At 38.2% G+C, this 27,379-nt stretch overlaps 1 protein-coding gene across 1 annotated transcript in view; it reads right to left on the bottom strand.

Moving 5' to 3' along the window:
• Positions 1 to 27,379, bottom strand: part of Fktn (fukutin) — a 51,276-nt gene that overhangs the window by 6,000 nt on the left and 17,897 nt on the right. The window contains exons 5-9 of the mRNA XM_055605360.1: positions 24,229 to 24,506; positions 22,223 to 22,355; positions 15,578 to 15,707; positions 12,884 to 13,017; positions 11,303 to 11,430 (exon numbers count right to left, since the gene is read on the bottom strand). Of these exons, the coding sequence (XP_055461335.1) occupies positions 11,303 to 11,430; positions 12,884 to 13,017; positions 15,578 to 15,707; positions 22,223 to 22,355; positions 24,229 to 24,506 (803 nt within the window). The remainder of the gene's footprint in view (positions 1 to 11,302; positions 11,431 to 12,883; positions 13,018 to 15,577; positions 15,708 to 22,222; positions 22,356 to 24,228; positions 24,507 to 27,379) is intronic.

Genomic DNA, 27,379 nt, shown 5'->3' with positions numbered 1-27,379 from the left:
TAAAGCCATACATCAAAGTGTGTCTGGATAATTTCTAAAGAAAGCAACAACTGCCTCTATAAAAGCCAGTGTATACAGGCAGTTAGTGGACAGTCCCAGCCTGCATGTATGAAAAGACAGTCACAGAAAATCTCACAGCCGAGAAAGAAATAAGACACTGCTTAGACCCACCATCTGCTGGTCCCAATTTTATCCTGCACACTCACAGCCATGGAATTACTTATTTTGCAATGAGACACACCCATCTGTCATCAGCCTCCATTCTCTGCAATCACTTGCTGGTCAGCAGAATGTCCACCTGTCTCATACCATCAAGTTGACACAATGAGCCTGAGCTGAGGCAGACACGATCTACCTAGTAACAGCCACGAAGTGTTTCTCTTAAATATCCACCTCTAGTCTCATCAAAGAGCCGAGAGAGAAAAACAGCTTTAGGGTACACATGGTAGAACACTACAGACTACAAAAGCAATGCTGGGAACAAGGAAGAATCCAAGAGCAAACCCCAAACACTTAAAATACGTAAACAATGTGAAAATCATAGGTAATTCAACAATAATACTAACCTCCCCTCACAAAAAAAAAAAAAAAACAAACCTGAAAAATCCCTAACCTCTCTGTAATTTTCATTTCTCTACTCTTTCTAGTCAACCAAAGAGCATCTTAGATCCAAGAGAATAGGAGAGCTAAACAATTCATAAAACATTTGAACTAATTATAAAGTCAGGCCATGGACAGGAAGGGGACAGTGAGTCACACAAAACAGCACATGCCATGTCCTTTGCCTGGGTTACCAGTAAATACTGGCTGATAGTAAATCTCTCGGTGTTACCTTGGATTTCAAAGCTATGATCAAGTCTGGCAGAGCCGTCTGTACTTAAAGGGATCCACAATGTGAACGGATTTAAATTTAGACTAAGGCACCCTAAATTAGGGTACAAATTTAGAAGATTTTACTGTCACAAAAATGTTTCCCATCTGTTTTCTAACTTGTACCACTTCCCTTCATTCTACTTCTGCCTAAAACAGCAGTTAGAAGAACAGTTGCTAGATTGAAGAGTAGGCTAGAGTAGGATATTTTTATTTTCCTCCAAAATTCTTAAAACCAATAAAGCCACTTTGGAATGGTTAGAATAATTTTGTCAGCTGAATTGTACAATCTATGAACATAATTGCCAAATGAGAAGGAAGCTTTTCCAGCACCCAACAACAGTGTGTTTACTGGTGCTAATTAAGGAGGCTCAATGAGACAGATACGTCAACTACAACTGAACTTGACCTTTCTAAATGTAAGTCTGCATTAAATGCAGCAGTTGCAAGAGCACAGCCAAACTCTCCCAGAATTTCCGTCAAAACAACACAAATGGTTCATTCCCACTAGTATAGCGTATCTTTACCTCCCAATACATGTGTTATTCCAGTGCCTAAACACTAACGTACTGTTTAAGAGGCACCAACACACACTGCTTCTTCTGAATGTAATGGAAAAGATGCATACTCTAGATTTTCCTTGTCTTCCCTTCTAGTCAAAGAAATGCCCTTTAATTCGAAGTCTCTTAAAAGATTTTTGCTTAATTATGGAGTTAATATTTTTTTTTATGTCATTAATACAAACACCAGAACCCCTACCCCCACCCCCTTGTGTTGGGGCTTAGGCTGGACTGTGAGGCCTTGCACAGAGGGAAGTGTTTTCTTCAGTCCTTCAAGGTAAAGAATCATGCTGATGCATATGCACCACAGAACGATTCTTTTAGCATGCTCTCCCCTGTGTTCACTGGGCCACTTCCCTGTTTAAAGATATTCTGGATCAGTCCACGTCCAGGCTTGCTGAGGCCCAGGTAGTGAGAGTCAGCTGCTCTCCCCTAAGCTAACTTTCTGTGTGAAGGCACGATGGGCAGTTAACTCGTAAACCATGTAGGTCTTGGTAACCTTTGGAAGGAAAAAGAAAAAGGCTTTCTGTTATTAATTCTGTTTGTTTTTTTAAAAACCATTTTCACATCTTACTCTTTTGCTCTACTGGTTGATCTAAGGCCACCCACAGTATTTTCTTCAAACTCGGTACAACAGAAGGGGAAGGATAAAAGGCCAGATAGCTTGTGTGTGGGGAGCACATGTTATCTTTGTCTCACCCCCATCATGATAAATGTCTGTTTGTTATACAAATTTTAAAATTAATTTTTAAACAAACCACTGTGTGAAACCGATCTTTTACACTGTCTATTGTTTTCTTAATTTCTTCTGGCTTGCTTCCTTCATTTTACTCAGGCACACTTAATTGGGTATCTATACTCATGTTCATATGAATCCTTAAGTTGAATGAGTACTTAACAAGTATTTATGTATCTGTCTGCATGGCTGCATGTACGCGCTTGCCCGCAGAATCTAGGAGTCAGGTCCCCTGACGTTGAAACTGTAGGTGGCTGGGAACTGAATTCATGCCTTCCTCTGGGAGAGCAGCAAGTATTCTTAATACTAGGCATCTCTCCAGACCCAAGTTTTACAAGTATTTTTTCAAGGGCTATCAATTTATATTTATTCTTTTATATCCTGTAAGTTTCAGTATGTTGTGCATTCATTATCTTAGTGCAAAATATCTTGTATTTCCTACTATAATTTCCATTTTCACTCATTTTAACAGAGAATATTAAAACTTTCCACAGATTTAAAAAATATTTATTTACTAATTTCTAATCAATTTCATTACAGTCATAAATAAATGAAATGTTTATGACCATACTGTTCCTCTGTAATTCATTCATGTGGAAAATTATACTCACACTGATAAAGATTTTTATGAATATTTGTAACATTTATACTTCATGATTAGCTTCCCTCTGGATTCTCATTTTTCTTTTTTTCCTGTGTGTGTGTCAAATGTGCTTGCTGTGGTTGTTATCGGGAATCTTCCTCCATGTCTCTCCTTTTGTATTCTTTTGAGGCAGGCTTCTTAAGGAAACCCAGAGCTTGTAATAAAGCTAGTTTTTTCTAGCTATCTTGTTCTGGGAGTCTTTCCTATTCTGTTGTTCTTTCTAAGGCTGGAATTATAGGTGAACTAACACACCCCACGGGACATTTATATGGGTTCTGGGGATTTGAATTCTTATCTTTTGGCTTGTGTGGTAAATGCCTTAACCACTATATCACCTCATCAGTACCCCTTTTGGCTTTGTTAATCTGAGGCCTAAACTTTCTTATTCTTTCTGTATTTGTAAATGTCATTATTTTTGTCTCACTCCTGAATATGACTTTTAATTGTATATAAATAACATTAAAAGATGATCATTATTACTCTGGCTTTTGGAAGATTCTGGTGCATCATCTTCTGCCCTGTGTTATTGATAAGGCATGCCTGGTGCTCTTTCATTGTGCCTCAAACTTTCAATCCTCCCTCCTTAGCCTTCTAAGTGTTGGGATCATAGACAGGATCTACCACAATTAGTTACTAATCCTTTGTTTGTTTCATATTTCACTTTCATATTATTATATATGTATTAACTATATATAATAGGCCCCATTATATAACATTTTTATACTTTTCACTGTCAAATTTGTATATATTTAACAATCCCACTTACACAGTCATCTAAGAATTAGACTCAACTCCTGAAAGACCGAAGTTATAGTATGATGATGAGCTGCTTGGTGATGGTGCACTCCTTTAATTCAGCACTGAAAGTCAGAGGCAGGTGGGTCTGAGTTTGAAGCCGGCCTGGTCTACAGAATGAGTTCCAGGACAGCCAGTGTTACATGGTAAGACCTATTTCAAACAACAGCAACTAGTCTCTTCCACTAAACATTTCATAATCCCATCACAGATGAGACTATACAGCAGGAGTTACAGAGGAATTAATATACTTTCCAGGACATAGGTTGAAACAGGGTCTGAGATTTTATGGTCTCATTCTCCATTCCTAAATGAACATGTACACATATATACACACACATATGAAAAAGAGACGTCAGCAGAGGAGCAAGAAATTTATATTATCAATGAGTAGACAAATTAAAGCCTGTAAGGATAGCTATCATTTAATAGGTGAATGAGCATACTTTATGATTATACAAAAAACTAATAACTAATAACTTAAAACACATGCACAAATCTTCAGTGCCAAAGGATAAATTTTTGAAGTACTTCTCTTTTCACTACATGACTTACAATAACTAGATCTGCACCTTATCAACAAAAATGAAGATTCTAGCTATAGTTATTTTTTTTTTTTTTTTAGATTTTTAAAAATTTATTATGTATACACCAAATCTCATTATACACCAGAACTCATTATAGATGGCTGTGAGCCACCATGTGGTTGCTGGGAATTGAACTCAGGACCTTCGGAAGAGCAGTGAGTGCTCTTAATCTCTGAGCCATCTCGCCAGCCCCCAAGCTATAGTTATTTTCTGTCAGATAATTTTTAAAGAATTTCTCTTTAGATGTAATAATTGGATAGGAAGGTTATGAGCTCAAATTTCATGCCATATACAAAAGAATTTTTAAAATTCATAACATATTACCTAATTTGTCTAGTCAGATGCAAAAGTCTCCATGCAATTAAGTCTTCCTTGGTCAACTTCACTGCCGCTGGTCCCACACAGTACTGTTTCTCAATGTGTAATCTTGGACTATTTTGTCTTAGTATCAGTTTTCAAAATCATATTTTTGTATTTTTTAACCTAACTCCATATTTTAGGAAATAATCTTAAAGAAGGAAATGCATTTATTTTAAGTGATGCTTCAAAAAACAAATAATAATGTATGTGTTGGCTGGTGGTAAATCACTTGCTACCAAGCCTGGCAACCTGAATTCAGTCCCAGAACCTACTTGTCAAGAGGGTCTCTGACTTCCATCTGCGTGCTGTGGTACACGTGTACACATGCACGCACACACAAAAACAAGTGTAAATATGTATAGTCACCACATTAAAGACCTTCCTGTGTCCCTTGCTAGTCATGCAGTAACCCGCTCTACCCTAATCTACCTGATGCTGCCCATAATACAAATTCAACCAGGAAGGGTTTTGGTTTTGGATGTAGCCTGGGTAGCTTGTTGCTATCCCTCTAACTGAGCCTCCTGGGGGCTGGGATTACACAAGCATACCACTGGGCTCAGCAGACCACTCAGATAAATGAAAAAACATAGTAAGTCCTTCCCTATCTGACCTCTTTCACTTTGCATGTTTTGAAGATTCACCCACCTTAGTTATCTGGTAACTCACTCCTCTTTAGCACTCAGTAGTATTTCATTGCGTGAATATATAATGAAAGCATCAGGTCACCAGAAAATGAACACTTGGGACATCTGGGTAGCATGGGTAAAACCAAACCATTTAGTTTATCTGAATAAGACTGTTAACACCTGTGCATAAATCCTGTAGTGGAAATGTCTCTATTCTCTTCAGATACTACCAAATTAGCATTCTACAGAATTATGTTTAACAAAACATGTTTGAAAAATCACAATTTTTATTTCTCATGAATAAAAGTTTTGTGGTACAATCTTTTCTTTCAAAAACAAAGCTCAAGGGCTGGAGAGATGGCTCTGAGGTTAAGAACACTGGCTGCTCTTCCAAAGGTCCTGAGTTCAATTCCCAGCAACCATATGGTGGCTCATAACCATCTATAGTGAAATCTGGTGCCCTCTTCTGAGTTGCAGGTATAAATGCAGACAGAAAACTGTAGACATAATTTAAAAAAATCTTTAAAAAACAAAACAAAACAAAGCTCACTTTAGAAGAAAACTGCCTTTTCAGGTTTTTCCCTCAGTTCCTCATCTTACATCTGCTCTTCATTTGTTGTCTGGAGATTCAATTAAGAAGACCTATGCTATAATCGGTATGTTGCAAAATATGAAGATAGAAATAGAGCAGGAAATGAGATCACTTTAGAAAAGTCAGTGCTTTAAATATACCCATTTAAAAAAATTAGTCAAATCTGCCTTTCAGCTTTGCAGCTGTAAGTACTGCAGAGAAAAGTGTGTTGCTTGAGAGCTGTAAGTACAGGAGCACAGCATCAGCCCTGAAGCTGTGAGTCCATGAGCAACTACCTAACTAGAACTTTGTGGGAAGCAGCATGACTTAGCTTTGTTTTCTTAATTTTCGAAAGCTCCTACGTTGGATCAACTCATCTGAATGTCACCTGTCTTGCTTACTAAATGGTAGGAGTGACAATTTAGAGTCAAGCAGCATTCTGGTCTCCCTCAGTTGGACAGTTATCAAGACTGACTTTATCTGTCACTTAGGGAAGGTAAATTAGCAAAAGTACTCTAAAGTATATGAAAGAAAGAACTGGGGGGATTTACAGAAACTTGGAGGGAGGTGAGATCATTTCTAAAGAGGTAATAAGCTTTACAGAGTAAGCAACTCAATGCCATTGCCTGGGCAGAGCTGGGAGACGCAATGATGGTGACATTCTTAAACTCTTGGACTAAAATCAAGGGTCAAAAGTCAGGGAGTCTAAATGTGGTACACTGGACTGGCTCTTGGAACAGAAAGAGAACACTAACAAAAAACTAGTACATACAAATGACATTTGAGTTTAAACTTGATCTTTCCTTTCTGTTACATATGAAACAAAGTATCTCAAAGACAATCTAGAAAATAACTTCATTACCTCAAAATAGGAAAATATTTTGTAAAACGGGCAGCAAAGATATTGAACATAGGACTGATACTCAAAACTGCATTAAAACTAAGAACTTACAGTGAGGAAGCTATCATTAGGAGAGAACAACAAAGGACAAATTAGAAGAAGATAGTTTCAACACATAAAGATACAGTTAATGAGAAAAGGACTGACATCTCAAACAGAGAAAAACCAGTAAGGTATTTAGTAGTTCTTCATAAAATAGAGAATCTGTCAATAAATATAAAAAAGTGGAAATTAAAGCTACAGTATGGTAACAATACATTCCTAACCAAAATGCTTAAAAATTGAAGAGAATATCATGTAATGCCAAGAATGCGCAGCAAATGTGAGTCTTAAATACAATGATGGGCTCTGAAATGACACAGGCTAGATTTAGCTCTCAGCTCTGTTCTAATCTCTCCATTAAATAAAGGCAGCAGTATTCAAACTGCCACTACAAAGTTTCTGAGACGGCTAAAGAAGGTACACATAAAAAATGTAGCATGTTTGATACATATAGTAACTATACCATAAACACGATTTCTTCTGTTTTGTTTTAAACAGTATTATAAAACTAAAAAAACAAAAACAAAACAAAAAAACAAAACCCTTACACTAATTTTGGGTTCTCCCCCTTAGAAATGGCCATGTGATAAATCCTGTATTTCCTTAAAGTAAATAGTGCTGACAATCGCATATGGCTGGGGAGTCTTCCAAAGAAACTGCTCCACACAGCCTTTCCCCGTTCTTTTCTCTGCCTTTTAGGGTCACAGTTACATGACAGAAAATCTGGGACGCACACCATCTGTCCAGACACTTCCCGCACTGCTCATTTCTCCTGTTAGTTGGAGCACTTCACACTTGCCAAGCACTGCTACGATACTGAGCAGTGGAGTGAACCAAAGTTCCAAAAGTGTGGTAGCTGAAATGACTGCTTCCCGATCATACCACTGAGAAGAAAAAGTCATCCTTAACAGCAAGTTTAAGACAAAAGAGTGATAGTTTTGCACGACTTTTGAAAAAACCACATGCAGCCACTTCATGAGCTAATTAGATGGCATCTAAGCTGTACATTTCTCATAAGGAAGGGATCATCTTTTCACTGTGACTGCAGTGGTATCAGTACCAGTTAGTAGCATTCAGCACATCTTGACACTCTTAAAATCCCTTTTTCTACATTAACACTTTTAATCCTTAAAACAAGGCTGCATGGCAATGCCTAATATTATTTTTAAAGTAATATTATTACTTTAAAGTGGGAAAACTTTATATAGAGAGGTTAAAAAAATGTCGAGGGCAACAAAACTGTAACATGTACAGCTGGGATTTAAAAGCTGGCTCTGGGATTTTAGTTTCTTTGGTATGATATCCTAAACGGATAAAACACATTATACACTAATTTTGGCATTTCTATCATATTTTAATATGAAACTCATAAAATTTCCAAAACAGCCCTATTCACCTAAGTGTTATGTAGTGTCTACATAGCTTTATGCCAATTTGGCACAAGCTAGAATCATTTGAGAAGGAGGAATCCCAGTTAAAAAAAATTCCTCAGCCCTAGTCACTAAGCTGCAGGTGAGGACTCAGTTGCCTCCCCCTCTTTTGCTGGTGCAAGCAAGGGTAATGACCTGCTTCCTGCTGGCACTGAGGATTCTATCCTTATAAGAATTCAACAGAGAAACGGTAGGAATATCCTTACTACTGTCCCAGGGATCGCTGATGATTATGATAAAAAGAAACTAGTGCAGGCGTTTAAGAAGAAATTTGCCTGCAATGGTACTGTAATTGAGCAACCAGAATATGGAGAAGTAATTCAGCTATAGGGTGACCAGAGCAGAAACATATGACAGTTCCTGATAGACTGGACAGGCTAAAGGACAATTCGTTGAAGGTTCATGGGTTTTAAGTGCTCATTACTCTGAAGCTTAAGTGAGGATTTCCTTGCAATGGGTAGAATTTCCCTTCTGTCCCTTGTCACAAGTTTAAAAACCTCACAACTTGTATAATGTAACCATTTGGGGTCTTGGACTAGTGTAACTCCTTCAAAAAAAGAAAAGAAAAGAAAAGAAAAGAAAAGAAAAGAAAAGAAAGAAAGAAAGAAAGAAAGAAAGAAAGAAAGAAAGAAAGAAAGAGAAAAGAAGAAAAGAAAAAATTGTCCACAAGATCAGGTTTAGGCAAGCCTGTAAGGCATTTTCTGAAATTAGTGATTCATGGGGGAGGGCCCAGCCCATTGTGGTGGTCCTGGGCTGGCGATCCTCGGTTCTATAAGAAAGCTACTATCATACTTGAACAACCACTTTGGAAATCAATCTGGCACTTTCTCAGAAAATTAGGAATAGCGCTTCCTCAAGATCCAGCTATACCACTCCTAGGCATATATACAAAAGATTCTCAAGTACACAACAAGGACATTTGCTCAGCCATGTTCATAGCAGCTTATTCATAACAGTCAGAATCTGGAAACAGCCCATATGTCCCTCAATTGAGAAATGGATACAAAAATTGTGGTACATTTACACAATGAAATACTACTCAGCAATTAAAAACAAGGAAATTATGAAATTTGTAGGCAAATGGTGGGAACTAGAAAAGATCATCCTGAGTGAGGTATCGCAGAAGCAGAAAGACACACATGGTATATACTCACTTATAAGTGGATATTAGACGTATAATATAGGATAATCATACTAAAATTTGTACACTTAAGGAAGCTAAGCAAGGAGGAGGACCCTGGGTAAGATGCTCAATCCTCATTTTGAAAGGCAAATGGGATAGATATAAAAAGGTACAAACAAGGAACAAGACAGGAGCCCACCCACAGAGGCCCTCTGAAAGACTCTACCCAGCAGAGTATTAAAGCAGATGCTGATACCCATAGCCCAACTTTGGGAAGAGTGCAGGGAATCTTATGAAAGAAGGGGGAGATAGAAAGACCTGGAGGGGGAAGGAGCGCCACAAGGAGAACAACAGAACCAAAAAATCTGGGCACAGGAGTCTTTTTCTGAGACTGATACTCCAACCAAGGACAATGCATGGAGATAACCTAGAAACCCTGCATAGATGTAGCTCATTGTCCAAGTGGGTACCCTAGTAATGGGAACAGGGACTGACTCTGACATGAACTTAGGGGCTGGCTCTTTGATCACCTCCCACTGAGGAGTGTGGGCAGCCTTACCAGGCCACAGATGAAGACAATGCAGACAGTCTTGATGAGACCTGATAGGCTAGGGTCAGATAGAAGAGGAGGAGGATCTCTCCTATCAGTAGACTGGGGAAGGGGCATGGAAGGAGAAGAGGGAGGGAGGGGGGATTGGGAAGGGGGACTACAGCTGGGATACAAAGTGAATAAATTATAATAAATAAAAAAATTAAAAAGAAAAACAAAACAAAACAAAAAGAAAGCTACTACCAGCAAGCCAGTAAACAGTATCCCCCCATGGCCTCTGCATTAGCTCCTGCCTCTAGGTTCCTGCTCTGTTTGAATTCCCGTCCTGGCTTCCTTCAGTGATGGACTACAATGTGGAAGTATAATCCAAATAAACCCTTTCCTCCCTAACCTGCTTTTTAGTCATGGTGTTTCATCACAGCAAGAGTAACGCAAACTAAAATAGTCATTAATGTACTAATTTCTAAGGATATTTGGAAGTTTTAATGAATTTTTTTATTTGTGTGTGTATGTACATGTGTAGGTGGGCACAGCGTGTTGCATGAGTGACTATCAGAAGACACCTTGTGAAAGCTGGTCTCTCCTCCCACCATGTTCGTCCCCAATACAACTCAGGTTGTTAAGCTTGGCAACAAGTGCTTTACCTGCTAAGCCACCTCATTGGCCCATTTCTCCTTTTTTGAATTTTTATTCCTATGTATGTTATAATCAGTTTTTAGTCAGCAGAGTTTATTACCATAAAGCAAAGTAGTTTTTATAATTAAAAAGTTTAAAGAGTACACTCTAGGATCAGAGTCAATTTGGGGATAATTTTCAACCTTACAAAAATGTTTGAATTACTCTCAAACCTCCAGAACAACTTTACAGTCTTCAGATGAAGACTCAGGGACCCTAGTAGGAGGTGATGAACCTAAGGAAAAAAATATTTTAAGTCTAGAATTTCTGTTTATGCATACAGAATAGTCTCCTTTCTGCTTAATGGCTCAAGCTTATCCCAATGGTAACATGACTAGCAATGATAGAAACTGTATTAATAATCACAGTATTAGATAACAATATGAGTGATAGCCTACATGCTGTTGGCTTGCTAAGTGCTAAACACTATGCTAAACGCTTTATACTATGAAGTATATCATGGAGGCCATGTGGAATAGTGGCTAAAAATATGAAATCTATAGTGTGCTGTGTGTCAGAGTTGTGTTTCCACTCCCATAGATTATCAAGCTCCATGCCTCTGACAGACATACTTCTGCCTTAGGTGGTGGGCTTGAGTTTTATGCTACTTGTTCTATGGTAACTCTGATCATAACTCCTTTGGCTGACTAGTCTTTCCAATAGTTGGTCCTCACAGCTTCCTCACAGCGAGCTGTTGTAAGAACATCACAGGAGAGCTGAACTCTGAGTAAGATGTCAGCACACTAGCTGATGATGAAGCCTTGGCAGACTTTCTGTTTTCAGAAGTGATGACTATAGCCCTTTTATTTAATAAGTACTTATCTGATCCATACTTAAACTTCTTTCCTGTTCTGGCCTGAGTGCCTCCATTCCACATATGGTCAGTCTCTTCATAGAAGAAAAAAATATCAAGTTTTACATCATCTTTTCCCTGGAAGGATAATTCCAAGCTGTCTTCCACCTAAAAAGAAAATGAAAACCTTTAGACTGAAACAACAGAAACACATTTTCATTTCATTCATTCATCCATTTGTTTATTTAAAATTTATCAAATGGTGTTTTGTCTGCATGTATATCTGTGTAGTATGTGCATACAGTGTCTACAGAGTCCAGATCGCCTAGAACTGGAGTTCCAGGAGGTTGTTTAGGTGTCATGTGGGTGCTGGGTCCTCTTGAAAAACAATCAGTGCTGTTAGCCACTGAGCCATCTCTCCAGCCCCACATTTTCACTTTTTAAATAAATAAAAATGGTTTAATGTTTTATATAGTAAGCATTAATTCTAAGGTTCATGCTTTTTAAACTTAAGTCCCCATGGAAGCAGAGGCTTCAGAAGTGGGACATTATACTAACTCTTCTTTCTTTGTTTCTTCCTTCCTTTTTTTTTTTTTTTTTTTTAACTAGCTTCTCTTAAATGCATATAAAACAATGTTTCTTAAACTGATGAAAATTCATGAGTAAATGTCTCATGGTAGTTAAAACTGTCTCTCTGCAGGGAAAACTGAACACTACATTCCAGAGCCCTTTCTAACTAAAGGAGGAAAGGAAAGCTATCCCGTAAGTAACGGTCACATCGAACTTGGTGCATGTGTCTTCAACAGCATCACACAATAGTGTATGTGATCCTCAAGGGGACGAACTCTCATGTATTCATCTCTATGTTCCACTGCAAAGCACAGAGCCAGACACCAGAGTTTGGCAAGCCCCAGCGACTGACTAACGCTATTGCTTTGGTTGGCCACAGAAAACATTCAACTATTTTTTGGGGGGTGGAGGATGAATTAGAATGATGATCTCTAATGGGGGATATCTTTCTTTTTTTTTAACTTGCTTTGCAGGATAATACTTCCCTGGAGACTAATTAAGAGCAGGATTATCACAAAGGATCATGGGCTTCTGTCCAGAGTAAAAGATCATCTAGGCCACCGTTCTAGGGCTAGTCCCCTAGCCCTCATTAGCCTCTGCTCACCTTAGGACATGTGAGCCAAACAAGAAGTTCAAGCACCTGTTTAACATGGCTCCATCTCTCTATGCCTTAGCAAGCAATGGAAATCTGTGCTATAATTATTATGACATCTAAGTGAGCGTAGAATTAGATGACTCAGAAAAAAAGTAACTTCAAATACAGTAGGTGGAATACTAGCTTTATTGTTAATTTTATAACAGCCTATTGCTGAACAGAATGACAATACAGTCACTTACAAGAACCCAGGACTCTTCTTTCTTCATTATTAATAAAAGGCCAGATTTTCTAGCTTCTCCTTAAGCAGAACAGAAAACTTAAGGGATAGTAGGATCCTGATGAGTGCTGGGTGATAAAAGAATGTTTGCCACTAATCTAACTATGTACACATTAGTTAACGTAAACCTTACAGTTGAGACTCGTTATTTATGAAAAAAGTTGATTGCTACCAACCTTCCCGAACTTATGTTTGAGTGGAAGTCCTGCATCCTGAAATGCCAAAATAATATCAGGTTTGTAATCTTGTATAAAAATTCCTAGGTCGACATCTTTACTATAAGGAATAATACTGCACTGCCGATACCATCCTAAAATGGAGGGAGGAAAAAAAAAAAACAATTTTTAGATTATACCTGGAAAATTAGTTATTATAATGAAAAAACTTTATAGCAATGGCTATAATTTCATAGGGTTAAAGTTGTAGTGCTTTAGCAAAATTATTTTTTAAAAGTTAAATCCCAGGTTAAGAGCACTGGCTGTTCTTCCAAAGGTCCTGAGTTTGATTCCCAGCAACCGCATAGTAGCTCATAGCCACCTATAAGGAGACCTGGTGCATAATGAGATTTTGTGTATACATAATAAATAAATCTTTAAAAACACTTGGTTATAGTAGTTTTCTTAAAGAATCAATCTCCCTTTTTTTCTTCCCTTCTTTTTCTTTTCCCTCTCCTTTTTCTTTCTTTCTCTGGTCTCGGTGCTCAGTTTCCTCAAAAGCTTTAATGAAGCCAGGCATGGTGGCTGACACCTTTAGGCTAGCTGCTATGTTCTATACAGTGAGTTTCAGAATAGTCAGAGCAATACAGTGAGATCCTATGTTAAAAAAAAAAAAAAGTTTTCACAGTACATAATTTCTGAATAGACCATCAGCTTTAGTAACATTAAATGGATGATCCATTTAAACAATTGCTGTTCAGAGTGTTTAGTCATTAACATTTAATGATTGAGACTGCCTTAATATGTGCCAAAAATATTTATTTCTCCTAATATACTTTCCTGAGTCCATAATTTATAGCACTTACCAGCTCCAAATAGCTCATACCTGAGGGTCACTTTTAAAAGATCTGATTAAGGTGTGACATTTGGTGTATACCTAACACTATTTCTTGGTGTTTCCTGTGTATCTACTCCCTTAGGTAGATACACAGGTACCTCAGCACTGTTCTAGAAAAGCTTACTCCCTAACACTACTAATGCCTTGGTCTTCCTGACTAGCTCCAAATCTTTCTATTCAAATAGGCTTTAAAGTATGTAAATCTCTATAGTCATCCCAATAGGCATTGCTATTGGATAATATTATTTGAATTCTAAAAGAATTCTAATAAATTATTTAAAATGAAGAATTTGCTGGATATTGTGGTACTCATCTTTAATCTCAATACTTAGGAGGCAGAGACAGGAGGGTCTCTCTAAGCTCAGGGTCAACCTGATCTAAATAGAGAGTGCCAGGCTAGCCAAGGGTTACATAGTAAGACCCTACTTAAAAAACAAAAGTTAAAAACCCCCAAAAACTAAAAATGAAGGGCTCTTTAAATATCATTTGATATACAGTATCATCAAATACAATTATCCTATTTTATAAATGAAATAAACTATGAGGCTAAAAACTCAAATCATGACAAATGACTAAGAATTTTTAGTTAGTAACTATAAACAACCTTGTTTCCATAAAAAGTTAAACATTGAAGCAAATATTGCATACACAAGAGAGCGCCATGTACTTTTTTACACTTTTATTATTTTGGTGGTTGAGACAAGGTGTAGTGTATCCCAGGATGGCTCTGACCTTGCTAAGCAGCTATGGCCTTGAACTTCTGAGCCTCCTGCCCCTGCCTCCTATGTTAGGTTACAGGTGTGTGCAATACTTAGGGTAAGCATGTAATCTTTCATGTAGTCCAGTAAAGGAGAGCCACAATCCCAGGCTACAACCTGTTGCACCTGCACAATTATTTACATCACTTCCTTGCAGTCTCAAAGTGTCCTGAACTGGACAATAAATTCTATGGCGACTCTTTAAAAGCTGAATTAACTGGAGTTAACTTTGTACAAATACAATCACAATCAAAAGACAGATACAGTTATAATCAACTACAGCAATAATTGAGAAGGAACAGATAAAAACAACAATCTTAAGGATCTACATAATTCTAAATTCCAAGAAACTGATGTAATGAACAATATATCCAGAAAACCTTTTCCAGATTGTAATAGCTGCCTGCTTCAGATGGCAAAAAGCACCTTTCCCCATCTCAAGTGAGTAGTGATGCCTATTCAGTGATGCTCTTAATGACCTGGAAAACCTTATGGATGTCCTTAGAGCCTTTCAGTCCTCCTCTTCCTAGAAATGTTTCCTGCAATGTAACTTTAACTTTTTTGTTGTTATTTTAATTTAAAGCAATAATAATCTTTGAGATCGAAATAACAAATTGCTAATTTAAGGATTACCTGAAACCAACTGTAACATACAGGTCTGATGTAAATTTGCACACATAATTATAACTTTTAGTAAATACAAGTAGCCTTAAGATTCTATTTATAGGGCTGGAGAGATGGCTCAGTACTGACTGAGTACTGACTGCTCTTCCAGAGGTCCTGCATGGTGGCTCACAATCACCTATAATGGGAGCTGGTGCCCTGTTTGGGCAGATAGGTGTACATGCAGATGGAACACTTATATATATATAATACATAAGTAAGTAAATCTTTTAAAAAATTTTATTCTGTATTCATCAATTTCTTTAAATTCAACACATCTTTGCTTGGTACATTAATGTCACTGTACTTTTGGCATTACCTGCCCCATATTACTGATGCCTCATGCACTCTTAAAGCCAAAAGGGTGAGATAGAGATAAATGTAAAGCACTTTTACCTAGACAAGTCCCACTGCTCAACCAGAAGGGCACTCCCAATTCCTTTAACGTTTTGGCTGCTAGTTGCAGTAATTCCTTTGCCCTCTTCCGAAAGGCCATAGCATCCACAGTGTTATCATCAAGGTACTGCTGCAAGTTTAAGAAACAATTATCTATTGTAACAAATCCCTAAACTGCTAGAAACATTCCTATGATATCTGAATTAAACTTGGAAATTAATACCGTATCTTTTTTCTGTTATAAAAAGATCCAAATTTAGGGAGCTTGGGGTGGCCCAGTGTAAAGTTTTTGCTATGTGAGCCTGAAGGCCTAGTTTGGATTCAGCACCCATGCAGAAGCTGGGAGGGTTGGTATGCGTCTGCATCACCTGTGCTGTGGGGTGGGGTGGAGCCGCCAGAGCCCTGGAACTCCCCGGCCAGCCAGCCCCCACCAACTCCAGGTTCTCAGCAAACAAGGTGGAGGAGTGTGGCTGCAGGCTTGCCCATGTTCTGCTGGGTGCCCACAGCCATGTGCACATAGGAAGCATAACTGCGTTCTGTGGCTTACAACACATGAGAGGACATGAAAATGGAAGACGGGTGTTTTCGGCAGGAGTACACAAGACCTGGGAGTGGATGCACTCAATTATGTACCGGAGGAAGACACCCAGAGCCAACCTCTGGCCTCACAGACACAAGCATGCAACTGCGCCCACAAACACACGGGCACACAGGCACACACCCCACAAGCTATCAACAATCAGAGTTGATAGTTACTTCTTAGTCACACATTACAATAATTAGATTCTGGAAGAAGCCAATTAAAAAGGAAAGAATACAAAAAACTAGGATTCCCCAATGATGCGAATTTAACTGTTACCAGTTTCCTCTGCACAACAAAATTTACTAGGCTGGGCAGCTGGGAGAAAAGAAGAACAAGTGATAGAGCCAGAAGCATTATTTAAGCAAAATAGATTAAATGATGTTTTTGTTGTACAGTCATTTACTTGTCTTTAGAGACTGAGTAATCAAGCAGAGTAAGACACTTTTTTGTTGCTGTTTTGGTTTTTTGTTTTTCAAGACAGGGTTTCCCTGTGTACACTTGGTTGTAGACCAAGCTGGCCTTTTCACAGAGATCCACCTGCCTCTATTTTCCTGAGTGCTGGGATTACAGGTGTATGCCACCGCGCCCGGCTGAGAAAGACACATTTTGAATCACATCATCTGTTTTTGACTCTAGGTCCATCTCCTTTTAGACAGGCAGATCATCTCACAAAGAGCGTAAGCTCTGGGAGGAGAGGACATTTATTTTATTAATACACCATGTCTAGAACAGCATCACCACATCGGTAAATGAAATAATGGTTTCACTGGAAACAGGTTTCACTGGAGCTAATGTCATCAGTTATAATTTAAGGACAGTAACTATGCTTTACAGAGCTACTCTATGTATCTGAATGAAACCCTTTTGTAAAGTGTAAGGATTTGTACTACTGTCATCTTTTACTTAGCCATCTTGTTTTTCTGATTTCCTAAATTTTATTCTGAAACTGAAGAAAACTGAAGCCTGAATGCTTCAGTGATAGTTCACTATGGAGCAAAATATAAACTACTTGGCCTAGCAGACCCAGGACACGGGTCCCTGACTACTGGTCTGGCCTCATCACTAGCCTCTTTTTCCATGTACTATTTTAGCAATGAAATGCAACTTCTCAACCTGGCAGTGGTGGCACATGCCTTTAATCCCAACACTTGCAAGGCAGATGCAGGTGTACATTCCAGCCAGACTTTCCATGTTGCTGGATTTAAATTCCTCTGCACTTCTCTGTTAAAAAACACTTGCCTTATGGAAAACTTCCCTTCGAGCTGTTGACCAGAGGAGTTCAAGAAACTCCCCAAACAATATAAGTTATTGTCTTCGGTTGCTTTCCAGAACATGAAGGTAAGACTCTATTGCTGAAGACATTACACACTTCAGACACAGGACTTGGAGGAATCAAGCTATAAATGACCTGGAAGCATTATTGCTGAGGGCTATCTCTCATAGTATCTGAAAGTGCTATGCAAACTGTTAAGGGAGAAAAGCAATTAATAGTCTTAACTATAAAGCTTACAAAAACCAGGACAATTACCAGCATGGCAAGGTATCACCAAGGATTTAATAGTGGCAATTATATCTTGGGAGTAACCAACATCTGTCTAACTGGACTTAAGGCTTGCTCAATGGAAGGTAATTCATGCCTGGTTTTGTAAGCCTGTCCAGTGGCTGGAAAGGTCATGGATCCTAGAGGAGAACCTTTCCCAAACCAGTATAATTCCTAAGTGAATTTTAAATACTCGTGTTTATCCTTGTACCCACAGGTACAAGCTCTCACCCCTCATCAAAGAAGCTTTTTTTTGCATCAGATGGAAACTACCATAGAAAGCCACAATTGGTCAAAATACAGAGAACAGTTGATCATGGGGTACCTATTTCTGGTTGCTATATGTACAATACAATCCCTATAGCTAAGACTCAATAAACACACAGAAGAGAAGACAGAAAGACTAGAAGAGTGAAAGGATCAGAATGTCTACTATGAGATAGTGCCCTCTATAGATAACAGAATGTATACCCGCAAATGGTAACAATATGATCACCTAAACACGACCTGTACAATGATAGTACCAGCTGCTATTACAAAGCAGATGGGGGACTCTCACAAGACTCCAACCCCTAGATGAAGAAAGAGCTGCAGGCAGTTAATGGTTGCTAATAGAGGGATAAAGAGTTTTCTCCAGTAATGAGCCCCTTGATAAGTAATCCAATGTTGGCTAATTAGATCTTATAACTTAATCAGGCTAGAGATAATGATTTGAATTCACAGATTTCAGAAACATATAGAAATAAATATATAGAGACATATGCAGTAGTGCCCCTGTTAAATGAGAGAGTCTGCATACAGCAAAACCCAAACAGCAATGGGCGTACTACCTATTCCCCAGATCTTAGATTCTACAAGGGCCATGGCTCAGAGAAATGGCTGATCCCAGGGCTGCGACAGGAAAATCACAAGATGGAATCGAGAGAATCTATATTTTGCTAAAAATGAAAAAAGATGGAGACAAGCCAGAAGATACAGAGGCTATTGTGAAGAGTTATCTACCAGCCAAATATGGAGCATTCTGAAGATTAAAATAAATGATAAAAGGGCCTGAAACTCATTAAGCAGAAAACCACGAGTTTCTTATCTAAACAATAAATTTGAAGAGAAATGTAATATTTAAATAGTTACAAAATCACTTGCAAACAAATGCTTCTCTTACAGAGGAAAAAAACGCAAAGTCACAAAATTGAAGCAAGCAGGTATGATCTGAATTGAGTGAATGAAGCAACATCAATAGTGTTCTTTTCCCTTCCTCTGAACTCTGACATTTACACCAGAGGGAAAAAGGGGGCATAGGACTCAGGAAATAAATCAACTCTAAAAGTCTCAAGAAATTCCCCAAAGCTGCAAGATTCATAAGGCCTCAACCCTAGGCTAGAAAGGCAGTCAACGTTTCTTGGGTGATAAGACTGGAGATGCTCCCTAGAAGCTGCAGGAGCTGTAGGGTACGCAGCTTCCTAAGGGTCACTCACACAGGGCTGAACTTCTCAGTGACACAGCTGACTCCGAGACATCCACACTCTTGTAACTTCCCACTCATGCTCTTGTAATATCCTTAACAAACTTACCATTTCCCCAAGCTAGACTTCGTTTTCTGTGCCCTATCTGACCTGAATACTATTTGTTCATGCTTCCTCAGGAAAAGTCATGCAAGAAGCCATTTAGGGCAATCAGGTAGCACTTTATGGGAGATAATGAAAGAGCAAGCATAGCATCACTGTTTCAGCTAAGGATATTTAGTCTGAATCTAGCATGAGAAACAAACAAACAAACAAACAAACAACAACAACAAAAACCCCATAGAGACAGTTTACAAAACATCTGATGTAATCTTTGAAATTATCTAAGTCATGAAAGTAGGGGGAAAACTGGGATACTAGCCCAGACTACAGGAAATTAAAGAAACAGGAAATCAGTATGGCATATGACTTTAAACTGAATCGTTTCAATTTAATGTTATTATTAGGACAACCAGAAAAATGTGAATGTAGACTTTCACTGTTGTCTTAAATTATTCTTCCTACATTCTTTAGCAGGCTGTGAACTTTTTAATCCTCCTGCTCTGGCCTTCCAAATGTGAAGATTACAAGTGTGTACCCACCATGCTTGTTTAGATTGATATTTAGAGCAATGTGTATTAATTCTTGATTTTCATTTTCAGATATAGAGAATATTCTAATTAAAAAACAAACAAACAAACAAACAAACAAACAAACAAAAACCACTAAGTTATTTGAGGCTTCAGGATCCTGAATTATAGTTTATTCTCAAATGTACCAGAAAAAAAAGTGTTATTTGTATTGTACTTACAACTGCTATGTAAGTCTGATACTGCTTTAAAAAAATCATTATTACAATAAACAAGAAAGCTTTACTTTACTAGGCTTATTGGATTAGTTCATCGCTACAACAGTGCATTTCATTTAATACTGTTGGCGCCACCAAGTGTTCAAATGGGTATAAGTTAATTTTAATTTGAAAGCGTACACTGCTGGTATTTTATTTATGGTTCTAACATAAGAAACAAAGAACGACACATATAAGAGGATAAAGATAAAAATAATTACCAAGCCTTTTAGTCATTCCACATCAGTAGTATTAACACAATGGCAGGAGTGAAAAACAAATTAGGCATCACAAATGACATGGCTGCAACTGACTCCTGTGAATAAAAAAGATTCCTGCTGCCAAGAAGTTCACAAAATAGGGAGGATAGAGACATTCACAATTCATTGTGGTAACTCCTTGGGCAGAGGTGGGCAATGCTCTTAAAGCAGGAAGCACCAAACTCCATCCCTTCTACCTCTTTTTACTATGTGGTGGAGGCAGAACTTGCCTACAGAACAGGCTTGTCCACACATGCTGCTTCTAATCCACGAAGCTCAGGAATTTGATAGCACTATGGTAATAAATTCAATGGAATAGGAATAGGTAGGAAAAACCACTTGGGATGTCAGGCCTAGGTCTTGGGTATTATACAGTATCTGAGAAACCATGAATTTGAGTGTTGGACACTGGGCACAATAAAAAAGTCGATACTTAGTTTCTAGTTATCTCTGTCCTAGTTTGCTTTCTACTGCTGTGATAAAAACTATGATCAAAAGCCAGCTTGGAGGAGAAAAGGGTTTAATTCATCTTACAACTCCCAGTCATACTCCATCCCTGAGGGAAATCAGGGCAGGAACTCAAGGTAAGAATTGAAGCAGAGAGCGTTCATGCGTTCATGGAACACACCTTAATCTCAGCCCTTGGGAGGCAGAGGCAGCCAGATCTCTGTGAGTGAGAGGACAGCTGGTCTACAAAGTAAGTTCCAGGACAGCAAAGACTATTATCAGAGAAGCCTTGTTTTGAAAAATAAAAAAACAAAACAAAACAAAAAAGAATAAACTGAAGCAGAGACCATGGAGGAAAGCTACTTACTGGCTGCCGTATCTTACACAACCCAGCACAAGTGAAGCGCTGCACCCAGTGAGCTGGGCCCTCCCTTAAACATGAATGAGGAAAATGCCCACAGACTTGTCTACAAGAATTAAGGTACCAAACCCCATGTCAAACTGCCTGTTTTCACTGTACCTCTGGTCTCATATGATGTTACAGTTGAACATTCACACCCATCAAAATCATTTTTATATCACTACAGTCAGAAGCCTATAAAGCTAGAACAGCAGAAGAAAAACCAAAAACTCAGCTGGTCTTTGTATAGCACTTATTTAACACTTGACCAAACACACGCACACACACACTGATACTCATATTTAGCGCCAAACCTTTGACCAAAAAAAAAAAAAAAATTCCCTACTTTCTTTAAGTCTTTCTAAGTCCACATGGTCTCACTTCAGTGGCTATATTCTAAATCAACTTGAACTTCTTTTTAAAACTGTACCTTTAAAATAAAGTTTATGAGCTATCATAACTGTGGTATGAAGCCAGTGCTAACCCTATCAGGATCAAATGAAATAAAACAATAAGTATATCCTCATTTCCCATTCTGGGAAGAAAAAAGTTTGTGTGTATGCCTGCGTGCGAGCGCCCCTGGGCGAGTCTGTCTGTGAAGCCCAGGGTTGCTTTTGACCTAGCTGGCTGAGTGCTGGGGCTACAAACTTGCCATACTAGCCAGCAGAATTTAAGTTTTCCTTTCTGAGACAGGGTCTGTTGGCCCAGGCTGCCTCTGCACTCACTACATAGTGAAGAATCACCTTTGACCCTCTGCTACTATCTTCCCAGTGTTAGGATTATAGGTACCTGCTCCCACGCCTGATTCATGTGGTGATGGAGATCAAAACTCAGGCCCTGTGCATGCTAGACATGCTCTCAACCATCTGTGCTGCATCCCCAGACCTCAGAAAAAAAAGTTCAGTTTTTAACTTTAACGTAAAAGAAAATTAAAGGGATAAAAACAGATCAACCTAACAAGCCATTTTAACCTATTTTGCTTCAGCCTCATTTCCTCTTGAAAACTAAAATAAGCATAATATTCTCTTTAATTAATTTAGAAATGCATTACTTGGTTGTCTCTAACCTGAAGGAATGCCCGAGCTTCTTTATACCTGCACTCGATAAATCTGGAGTGCGGCACTTCTTCTAGAAAGCGCCCTGGGTCTTTTGGAATAAGCATCTCTAGTCCATCAACAGTAACTTGCTGTAACTCTGGCCTGAAAATGAAGGTTAAGATTTACTATCAAGATTTAATCCAGAAAGCTGGCAGCCTTTTAAAATAGCAAACATTAGCAAAGGAACTAAATAAACAACAGGTGAATTTTCTTCAAATCCTTCAGGCTTCAATCAGCAACTTTAGTAGGATCTTGAAAATCTGACATCAAACAGCAACACAATTTCAGTTTATTTATTTCCACCAATGTAGCTAAATTTGGGGATGAGGTGGATTTCTCTCTATGAATTCAACCCAGGGCCTGTACCACTTTGGTACACTGCTGTCCTTCTTTTAATTTAATTAAAAATAATTTTTTTAAAGACAAGGTCTCCCTAAGTTGCTGAAGCTGGCCTTGAACTTGCAATCCTCTTGCTTCAGCCTCCTATGTAGCTGGGATTACAGGCCTGTGCCACTTGGCCTGGCTTAGTGCATCTAAATAATTTTATAGATATTTTGGCATGTTAAGCAGAAATGAAAGTTGAATGACATCATTTCTGTTATCAACTTAGTTTTTAAAAAAGTATATAGTTCTTACAGTTAAGAAATGCTGAGCAAATTATACTGATTTGGGAGCATCATTGACTGGAAAAGACATTGGAACCCACCTTCTATGAATATTTCTTGAGAACTTTCTATGCCTCTATGTAAAACTATAAAATATAAAGAAGGCTTTATGTACTGGCACACATTATCCCCACAAGTTATTTTTTTGGTTGGTGATTTTGAACTTCACTGAATTATTAACTAGATGTTGAAGTAAACTTTTATTACCTTAAAGAACTAAATGATTTCCTTAAAAAAACTTTTGAAACACAAATAAGAAAAAAAATGAATAAACATGAATAGTGGCAAAATGTCAATAAAAATAACAGGATGCAACACTGAAATAAACTATTTCTTAGAACCCACTAATCATTTTTTGCCATTTATATTCCTAACTTCTTTAGTTTTGAACATTTTTTTCAGCTGTTTTTCACATGGGTGGTTTTAAACACTAATAAGAATACAAAAATAAATGTGCCCTCATGGTCCTAAAGCATAACAATAAGCAGTGTTTTTCTCCAAGTGTCCCCAAAAAGTTTTTGGCATGAAATTCTTATAAGAATGATAAACTTTAAGGTAAAAGATAAAGAAAGGAAAATATTGCTCTGGGTTATAAAGTTGATATTCACGGTCCAATTTTACGAGTCTCTTCAAAAACTTGATTCTTGGCAGCAGTATTTTTATTATTGTGATAGTTAAGGATATACTTCTATAGAGAGTACTATTTTTACTTCCATGATTAGTCTTAGTTTTCTGAGGCAACGTCTTCTGATTATATCGAGGCTGGCCTGGAAGTTGTCATTTAGCCAAGCCTCCCCTGCAGCTTGCAACTCTGCTGCTTCAGCTTCCTGAGTGCTAGGACTTACAGGTGTAAGTTATTTCCTCAGGCCGTAGTGAAAATGGAATAATAAAACACCAAAAACATACAACTCAAGTGCATGTATGATATAAAGCATAAAACAATGAGTTATAAGCACTTGTGTTTTATCTTTATCATAGACAACTAAAGTTGTCAGCACCTCTGGAGTTCTCTGTGTACCCCACTTAGTCAGTCCCTCTCTACCCTCCTCCATCTAGGGATACATTCTATCTAGTTTTGGGGGTAACTTTCCTTACTAAATGGTACTAAAATAAGTACCATTATTCTATTTTAAATATATCCATGAAAACAGTATAGCTCTATAGTATTATTCTTTTCTGCCTTGTTTGAGATACTCAGTGTTGTAGGACCCATCCACACTGTTGGAGAATTGCAGCAGATTTCCTCGAGGTATAATACTTCAATATATATAATATTATTAATTTGTTATTATTTATTGTTATATATTTACCTGTCAAAAGCTCCGGGGTAGCGACCAAACTGTAATTTTCGAAAAGGAACAAACTTCCTGTCCATGTGTCCTTTGAGTCGTAGGTGACCATGCCAGAGGTAGTTGCCGCTCCTCTCATGAAAGACCACCAAGTGGATAGCATGAGCGGCCAGCTTGCAGACATAGTGCAGAGGGATTTCAGTTCCGGAGAGCGAGTCTATTCCATCTAGCCGAGGATCTTTGCTTTCAATCTTTAGGCACTGAAATCCTATATTCTCAGCTATCCGAAACCAGCCGTCCTAGAATAAGACAAGATTAAGTCTATATATTTAAAACCAAATACTAGTAGCAAAACTAAAGCAGTTGTCATACCATTAATCAAGGCATATTTTTGTCTTAATTTGCTGTTTTGCCAGAACAGTCTTTAAAATGAGAGTAGTGAACAGAAGGTAGTCCTGAAAGAATAAAGTAGCAAAAGAAAGCTACAGAGAATAGAGAATATATCTAAGGACTCTGAAAATTAATACAAATTTCTCCCATGGGATAAGAATGTTCATTTAGTGTTCGCTCATTAGTTTCTATGAAGAAGATGTTGACGGCAGGAACGAAAAAGCAAACCTGCAATCCTCATCTCCTAACACTTTAAAAACACTGTGACAGAACCCACATTACAATGCAAACATCGGGAAACAGATTGTAATGTACTGTAAGACAACATATTTTTTCAAATCATTAGATTTAAATCTCACCTATCAAGATTATCCTGTATGCATACTTTAGTTAACTATTACTAAGAGTGTCTGCTGACCCAATGGATATATCTCCACAAGTTAAGCATCTATGGCTCAGGGAACATTGCGGAAGAGTGGTTGGAAAAATTTTAAAAACCAGAATATCAGGAAGCGTGCTGGGAAACAGTCCTCCTAGAAATGGCTGGTGAAATTCTGTTTCAATTAAAAACAGAGAGAGTATCTGCTAGGTATGGTGGCCTATGCACTGGAATCCTTGCAGAAAGATTATAAATTTGAGGCCAGTCTGAGCTACAGTAAACTCCTGATTCTTAAAAACAAAACAAAACAACAACAACAAAAACCACTTTTATTTCACTAGGAATTTATAAGCTCCAAAGAACTTTTACTTATATTCTTATGTTTGCATTTGGATATGATATCCACTCTATAAAAGAAGCATCATAAGTATTAGAAGTAAAGAAACATTTAAGGTCATCTTTCAAAACATAATACACAAATAATGCACAAAGCTACTTAATGTGTATAAAGTGCATGCAAGGTCGGCATATGCGGTCAGCAAGGAAGGTATGCTCATGTCTACCCTACAGTGATGGAACATAAAGCTTTAAGGAAGTATGTCTTGCTGGCCACACAATTCAGAAATAAACATTGAGGATCACACCTAGACTATGAGGCTTGTTGACAAGGAAGCTCACCTGCTGAGCCTAACTGACCTTTCACTTCTTCCAGGGACTCTGCTCATGTTAATCTTGTCAACTGTGTGTATTTCTTTCTTCTAAAGTAGCAAGTGTATTGCACTCAAGAGACACTTTGGAAATGTGGAGGAACACATTTGGAAATATGAAGTCAGAACACTGATGTTGTGAGAGACCATCCTCTGAGCCAAGCAATTACTATCTTGGGGAGTTCAGCTGAGCCCTCCTGACTGTTTTACACACCCTCATGAAGGGATAGGGAGGCTCTCAAGACCTTCACCTGAGTATGACAGCTCCCTAACACCTGCTGTATGCAGTTCTGCCTTAATTGCACCAGGTGAAACTTCTGGGGAAGGGCTGGAATATATACAGGCATGTGCAGGGTGAGGGGAGTGTGTGGCTAGGAGAGGGAAGCTCCATCCATGTTATAACAGGGAAGGTCATTGTTAGGTAAAGGCTTTCCAGGTGAGGCCTCTTGTGTAGGGAGCACCCACACCCAGGGAGGGAAGGTAGGAGGGAAGGAGAGAGGGAGAGAAGAAGAAAGGAAGGAAGGAAGGAAAGAAGGAAGGAAGGAAGGAAGGAAGGAAGGAAGGAAGGAAGGAAGGAAGGAAGGAAGGAAGGAAGGAAGGAAGGATCTATGCTCTGTAAGCTAGGAAACTCACTGGTTTCCCAGGGTGAGCTTTGGTGGAATCCCATGTTTGTCACTGAAACCTGATGGAAAGGTATACACACCGTTTATCTTCCCCTCTGGGAAGGAATTTTAAAAACAACTGTTTTTTTTTTTTATAATCTAAAATATGAAACTCTATCTTACATAACCTAAAATATCCTACCAGATAAGAACCCTTTCCAAGATAAAAGTATTAATGAAGACATATTATTATTATTATTATTATTATTTATTATTGAGAAAAGGGTTTTGTTATGTAGCCCAGGCTGACTTGCAATTTTCCTATTGCAGCCTCCTGAATGCTGAATTGTTTTTCTGTTGCTTGCTACTTTGAAAAATTGTATTATTTACAACAATGTCATGTACAGCAAGGGTCTATATTTGCCATGATCACACTCTGCAAACTCACTATATGACATAGACATATGACTCCCTTATTAAGCTTACAATGTAGTCCTCCCTGAACTTTTACACACTGGAAGATCATTACTCCATTTGATCTGTAGGTTATAACATTGTATTGACTTGGGAGAATACATATGTAACAGTTATAATTTCTACAGACTTTATTTGAGGAAATGATGCTATAAAATGCTCTTTGTAAAAAAATTGTTTATAAGCACCATAGGCTTTTTCTATAAGAAACTCGGTCCAACAGAAACAAGCTGCCAACACAGACATTTACACATCTCCCCAGTGAAGATACTTGTACACTTATCCACCAGCAGCCAGTGGGGCCTAATCACCCTGTTGGGTTTTTTTCAGTCTCTTGTTCTTTTGTTTTGTTTGAGCAGGGTCTGTGTGAGACAGGGTTTCACTATGCAGCCTTGGCTGGCCTGAAATCCACTATGTAGATTAAGCTGGCCAACCGCTCATAAAGATCTGCTCATGCCTATGAAGTAAAGGCATGCAGCACCTCACCCTGCTCAGTCTCTTGTTCTTAAACATGAATCAAGATCAGCACAAACTGCTGAAAATCTGTACCAGTCAAACAAAATAAACATGCCATAAAAAAGATCTAGCAAAACAAAAAGGTATTAGAGTACAATTTATTA

This window comes from Psammomys obesus, unplaced genomic scaffold (assembly GCF_907164565.1).
Source record: "Psammomys obesus unplaced genomic scaffold, mPsaObe1.curated_primary_1811, whole genome shotgun sequence".
NCBI classification, from domain to species: Eukaryota; Metazoa; Chordata; class Mammalia; order Rodentia; family Muridae; genus Psammomys; species Psammomys obesus.
Note: the sequence above shows the minus strand (reverse complement) of the source record. Positions and strands in the feature narration are given on the sequence as shown.